This window comes from Scomber scombrus, chromosome 6 (genome assembly GCF_963691925.1).
Source record: "Scomber scombrus chromosome 6, fScoSco1.1, whole genome shotgun sequence".
In the NCBI taxonomy this organism is placed as follows: domain Eukaryota; kingdom Metazoa; phylum Chordata; class Actinopteri; order Scombriformes; family Scombridae; genus Scomber; species Scomber scombrus.
The window spans coordinates 18,929,002-18,935,903 of NC_084975.1; the positions used below are offsets into that span (position 1 = coordinate 18,929,002).

General features: G+C 37.6%; 1 protein-coding gene across 1 annotated transcript; it reads left to right on the top strand.

Moving 5' to 3' along the window:
- The first annotated feature begins 274 nt into the window (after positions 1-274).
- LOC133981624 (annexin A2-like) lies at positions 275-6,504 on the top strand. Its single transcript, XM_062420409.1, has 13 exons — positions 275-329; positions 1,040-1,097; positions 1,207-1,300; positions 3,396-3,490; positions 3,603-3,716; positions 3,903-3,993; positions 4,185-4,264; positions 4,355-4,414; positions 5,013-5,106; positions 5,209-5,304; positions 5,515-5,573; positions 5,787-5,909; positions 6,014-6,504. The coding sequence occupies exons 2-13, from the start codon at positions 1,050-1,052 to the stop codon at positions 6,071-6,073; spliced, it is 1,014 nt and encodes a 337-aa protein (XP_062276393.1). The 5' UTR covers positions 275-329; positions 1,040-1,049; the 3' UTR covers positions 6,074-6,504.
- The last annotated feature ends 398 nt before the right edge of the window (positions 6,505-6,902 follow it).

The window sequence follows — 6,902 nt, forward strand, 5'->3', positions numbered from 1 at the left end:
TCTGGTTACTGTCTGTGATACACAAGATGTTTGTAAGTGTTTATGGTCTGCATTGCGTAAGGGGACGATGAGACATCACCTTGAAAATCTCCTGAAGGAGCAGGGCTCTTGTGACTTTGAATAGTGTGTGTGGGAAAACAAAGATTTAGAGCTGCATTAAGAGGAATCTAGTTGGAACAGGGTGGAGTCATGAGTCCATGGAAAGGGGAGGGAGTCTGAGTCAGGGTAGGGGAGGTGAAAGGGGAAACCTTTTTATATGTCAGAGAGCTCCAAACCTCTATATCACCAGGACCAATCTCTGCATCTGCATCTCAACTTCTACATCTTAGGTAAGTTCAGCGTTATGACACATTTTACTGTGAAATAAGTGGATTTGTAATTTAGATGTACTTCACAAAGGAGAAATGTTTAAGAGAATGTTCCAACTTGCATGACAAATATCTAAATTGTGTAAAAATAGTACAAATAATTTCACTTCATTTCTATTAGGCAAACATGTTACTCTGATTCTCTTTTTGAGTTTTGGTTACATAAGTAATTCCTGCTCTCTAGTGTGAGCCCACTAACCTGATTTTTTTATGTGCATGCGAAGGTACTCAGTTGTCATACCAGGCTGCAGTACAATAGCACATTTTCCAGGGTGTGTCTCTTTGGGGTTGCTGTTTAGGATGTGTGTCAGACTGAACAAGGAGAAAGAGTTACTGGACTGTCAGCAGTATCAAAACTTACCAGAAACTACACTGACTGAGATACTGGTAAAACAGGGAAAAGAGAAATCACTCAAAATGAAATGTATTAAGTCTCGAGTGATTTTGTCTGACTCACTCAAGCAGCAGAGGCAGTTTCTCTATTTAGAAAACTTTGTTTTAGGGGCTGGTGCAGTCGAAGGGAAGGTGATCATATCTTCACTTCAAACATAAACATGACCCATTGCATGGTACAACTAGGACAAGTCAATGATTGCAAGGATTAGAGTGATATTTGATCACAAGATTGTATAGTGTCTGACTTAACGTTTCAGTTTTGTCACTTTTTCCAGGACAGTCAAAATGGCTTTGGTATCTGAATTCTTGGGTCAGCTGTCTCTCAACATTGGGGTAATGTCATTTTCTTTTTTTCCATACAGTACATTGGGTACATTTAATACTATGTGTATTATGAAGGCCTCATTTTTATCTGTCTGTCTCATTTGCATTGAATCCACAGAACAGCGAACCCAAGTACCCCACAGTTGTACCTGCTGGGGACTTTGACCCTGACAGAGATGCTGCCAGAATAGAGACTGCTATCAAAACCAAAGGCAAGAAACTCTGTGTGTTGCTCAAAAATCAATCATTAGTTCTGCAATTTTCTCTCTGGGGATGAGTAGCTGGTATTTCTGAGTCAGCATCCTGGTTTCAAATGTTTGACCATACTGGGAACACCTCCAAGTCTGTGCTTCAGTGCTGGCAGAGCTCTGTTGTAGCCACTGACTGAAAGCTACTGGCAACATTTTGACCACCAACTCCACAACAGTGACTATTTGTTTTGATGAAGAGTATGTTTTGTGTGAAATTACGTTTCTTTACTGATGAGGGTACGATGGCAAGAATATCCTGTGACCATGCTGCGTTAAAGCATGCCAACTTTGCTGCCACGCCCTCTTATATTTGTTCTTCTCAAAGGCTAAGTCTTATTTCATCCACTACAGTACTGCCTTGACGGTGCCGCAGCTACAATATAATATTGAACCACTGAATCATTCAAAGGAGAAACAGACATCCCATCAGCATTTGAAAAACCTCCACTTCACTGCTGCAGCCTATTTTAAAGGCAATCTTGTTATTAAAAATTAAATAATGTTAGTTAAATCCACACTCATTTTATGTTCAAATAAGTCAAACTGTGCTATACATAATTTGTGGGCCATTACAGATAAACATCACAGATATTTTCATGCAAAATGAAGGCCGCTATGGATATAAATATCACACAGTATGAGCTTTTGGCTTTAAAAGTTGGAACTAAATGAATTGTCTATCCACCAAGCAGCTGGCTTAATTAATTCAAAAATTTGCATTGAAGCCAAAAATTAAATGTAGGACTTATATTATTTCGAGGGGGTGGCAGGACCTTCAGTCACAAAGACTGCTCAACTGGTTGGTGTTTCATGAGGAACAGCGACTAAAGTGACATGCTGCATTTAGTTCTATGTGAAAGACATTAGTAAATAGCATTTGAAATTGTGGTCAACAGCACACACTTGATGACTGTGATGACCGTGCATTAGTGCGATACCAAAGGAAATACAGAAGAGCAACTCTTCTTCAGGTGACCGAGAATGTCAACGCAAAACGTAATCACACTGTCAGCAAGAACAGCCAGTTGATAATTACATAGTGAGGGATATATAGTATAGGGTTGCAGTGTATAGGCCCCTCATTACAAGATGAAAGCACATCTGAGAGGTCTGTGATGCAAAAACCACAGGCACTGGTCTACAGAGATGGGGAAAAAGTAATATGATCAGATGAGTCATCCTTCACCATATCATCCACGAGTGAAGTAGTACATACAGTATGTGGTGTACACCAACAGAACAGTACAGCTTGACCCCTGCAATGAGCAGATCCCATGGCTGTGTTATGCTTATGTTTGGGTCCACTTGTCCCTTTAGAAGGAAGGGTCACTGCAAATCAATACAAAGTTGTAATCACCTTTATCCTATGATGAAACATGTCTATCCTGATGGGAATGGTCTCTTGGATGACAATGCTCCCAGCCACAGAGCACGAGGTGTCACTATAAATGGTTTGATGAGTATGAAAATGATGTAAATAATATGCTCACCAAATCTCAACCCAGTTAAACACCTATAGGAGATTTTGGACTGATGTGTCAGATAATTCTCTCCACCACCATCATCAAAACACCAATTGAGGGAATATCTTTTCGAGGAATGATGTCCATCCCTCCAGTAGAGCTCAGGGACTTGTAGAATCAATGTCTAAACACATTTAAGCTGTACTGGCAGCATGTAGGTGGCCCAACACCTTACTAAGACACTTCATGTTGAGGTTTTCCTTTAATTTGTCGCCCGCCTGTATGTACGTTTTTCAAGATATTTTTACAACCCAATTAGAGGAGTGTTTTTGCTAAAAAAACAGGATTTTTTTTCTCCAAAGGTTGATAGGTGGAAATAAATACACCTGTATCAACTGTAAAACATAACACATATTTTTTGGCAACTATTCAAGTTCTTACAGTTATTTTCTTTTAACTCTTTTTTTCATCCTATAAGGTCAACAGTCCTTGTTATTGCTCCAGGAATTTAGATGTATAACTGTATTTATATTAAGTGGCTGCATCTGTTTGTCTCATGTAACATGTATAAATCTGTTTCACATTTACATTAGGAGTGGATGAGCAGACCATCATTGATGTCCTAACAAAGCGGACCTACTCCCAAAGGAGAGACGTTGCTTTCGCATATGAAAGGAGAGCAAAGAAGGTACAGTAAGCCCCGGAAGAAAGTCTGAACTTCTTCGGAGCTCTGATTATGTGGTGGTTTTGAAATATTTTGACACATTCAATACAGACAGGTAATACTGTTGTATTTTTAGGACATGATCACAGCCCTGAAGGGAGCTCTGTCCGGCTCTCTGGAATCAGTGATCCTCGGACTGATGAAGAGCACAGCCCAGTACGATGCCTCAGAGATCAGAGGATCTATCAAGGTAACAGAAACGGATTGCATCACTTGTAGTTAACAACAGTGGAGTCAGTAGAAAGCTTACACTGCCCTCTACTGGAAAAACGGCAAAACTTTCCTTTTCTTTAATCATATCTAAAGTTAGATTGTGTGTATGTTGTATCTGAAGGTATTGTGTATAGAAAGTAATGAAGATGTCTGTCTCTTTCAGGGCCTAGGAACAGATGAAGAAACACTGATTGAGATTTTGTGCTCACGCAGCAATACTGAGCTCTTTGAGATCAAGCAGGTTTATAAGGAGTGTAAGTCTAAAACACATCTCAAGGCTTTCATAAATGTACAATTTTGTCTCATCACATAAATTCTTATATGTCTGCTTTCTGAGTCTCATATACTGTACCCTTATAGTGTTCTTATTCCCTTTCACACATGTCTTGAACCATAAAATTCAGCAATTATATGATTCCAAAAATTTAAATATTATTTCCCACAGTGTTCAAGAAAGAATTGGAGAAAGATGTAGCAGGTGACACCTCTGGGAACTTTGCTAAGCTGCTGCTGGCTCTGGTGCAGGTAAGATCTGTTAGTGCCTGTCTTTGTGATTTATATAATATACTGTAATACTGTTGAAATTGACCTGAGTCACACCTTAATTCTATGCAGACTAAAAGAACAGAACCGACCGCTGTTGTGGACTATGAAAAGATCGATGACGATGCCAGAGTAAGTTGCCCATTTCACTTTGTCCCTGAATAAAAGTCGGTTAAAGTGTCTTTTTTTAAAAATATTAGGACTCACCTAACATTGTTACTGAATTTTTTTTATGACTTAATCTTTTCCTGAATTTAAACTCCAGTTCAGAAGAGTCTGTATGGATTTTTAACAAAAATAATATTTCTAAGAGTTTAGGAAATTACAGTTTTAACACTGATATTTATTGGTATCGCTAACATCTCTAAACTTCTCCATGCTAGAATCAACCCCTGTGATGATTATTTGCTTGGTCTTTGATATAATTTCTTGACTTGACAAGACCATTATTAAAATAAATATGTCTAACTTGAGCTGATGTTATTCTTTACCCAAAGTTTTGCTCATTCTTAGTTCTCGCATTTCACCAAACAGGAAAATCACTTATCAAAACTATTAAGTCCGGATGAGTTTGCAAGGGATAATGTCATCTCACTTTGTACTGTTGACATTGCTGTTGTCAATAAGGTTTATTGCAGACTTATGTAATAGTACTTAATTTTGCTATCTTAATTGTAAAAGAAAAAGTGTAAACTATGGCATTTATTGGTATTTAATTGATTCAACTCAGAAACTCTATGATGCTGGAGTAAAGATTAAAGGAACTGATGTGACCACTTGGATCTCCATTATGTCTGAGAGGAGCGTACCCCACTTGCAAAAAGGTACAACACCCTATTTGTGGCATCATTGTTACACAAGTGCTGATTTTATTGCTGGCCTAATTTGTTAACAGATAATGACTAATAGGTTTCTCTCCTTTTTAGTGTTTCAGAGGTACAAAAGCTACAGCCCCTACGACATGCAGGAGAGTATTATGAAGGAAGTTAAAGGAGACTTGCAGAGGTCCTTCCTGGTACTAGGTACACTTATCTTCCATTATTTATTATTTCATTAATACAGATAATTACTTAAAGTTTACAATTACTATACTGATTCATAATCCATAGTAAATGTGTGGCTTGTAAGCCAAGCTTCATTCTATGAATCACTTAAAAAATTATAAAACAAAGTGATGTGCCAAAACAAAATGTGTTATTATGGATATATATTCTATTTTTCTTTTGTTTCAGTTCAGAGCTTTGAAAACAAACAGCTCTACTTCGCCAACAGACTGCATGAAGCCATGAAGGTAGTTACAGTGCGGTTCTTTCTTCTTGTTGAAATGTGGCTATTTTGAGGGCCAGATGTAAGAAGTAAATCTGCTTTTGAAAGTGCAAATTTGCTGGAGGAGCACAGAATCTGAAGTTGGCAAAAGTTGTCTTACAACAGCATTGCATCAGCTGCTGTAGTTAAGAACAGAGCATGTATAACTTTAAGTGCTGACTTGTGCTTGTCTTCTCAGAGTAAAGGGGCCAAAGAGAAGGTAGTGACCAGAATAATCGTGTCACGCTGTGAGGTGGACTTGAAGAAGATCTGTTCTGAGTACAAGGCCCAATACGGACAGTCTCTTCAAAAGACTATTTTGGTGAGTGAATTATACAACCTGCCTGTGGCCTATTGCTGATTTACAATATGGCTTGTTCTGTCATGCAGTCCCTCTAACCTGCTCTATGTCTTTTACTTCTGCAGGAGCACACCAAAGGAGACTATCAGAAGGTGCTGCTTAGCCTTTGTGGACCAGAGGCATAATAATGATTCATTCTCAGGGTCCACCACTGGCAATGTGCTTGGCAGGTGACAAATGAATCATGAATACACACTTGGAACACACTGTGCTGCCAAAGCCCATCCTACTTTTCCACAGTACAAAAATTCAAGAAGATAAATGTATCTTTTTGACACGTGAAGAATTTTTATTACAGCCAACTTTTGTTATACCAAAATAGCAATAAAGTTTCTTTGTTGCACTGCGCTTTCTTATTTTCTTTGCATCCTTTTTGTTTTAACTTGTAGTTTACAGAGATATCCATTAGAGGGCGCTATAGTAGCATTAAAAGCAGCTGCAGAAAGATTTAGCTTCTCTGTCAAGCCTCACACTTTCTGATACCTGCTGAAGAAATGCACAAAATGATTCTGTCTTACATTTTTTTACAAAAATTAAATATTTAATCACAAATGACATTTTTACATCAACAATCATCTTGTTTCCTAATTAAGATCAGGAAGAAAACGAATTAAAATAGCTGTATAAACAATATACTATTATTTTGTCTGGTCAGTGGATGAATATAGGAATATGTTGAATCTTGTGAAATTAAAATTTTATAGTTAAATTAATTCTTTCTTCTGTCCTTAAATCCAAAACTTCAACTGTGCAGTTTGCAAACTTACAGAACTGTTGTTGAAAACAGAGTAATGTTTGATCAATAGAGCATCTTTTTATATATAGAATTTGGAGAAATATTCCTTTTTTTCCACTATGAGGTTCTATGAAGATGATTTAATCATTAGTGTGTTTTTCTGTGTTTGTTTGGTGCTAATATTTTAATTAAAAATGTTAATTTTACCTCCGGCAAAG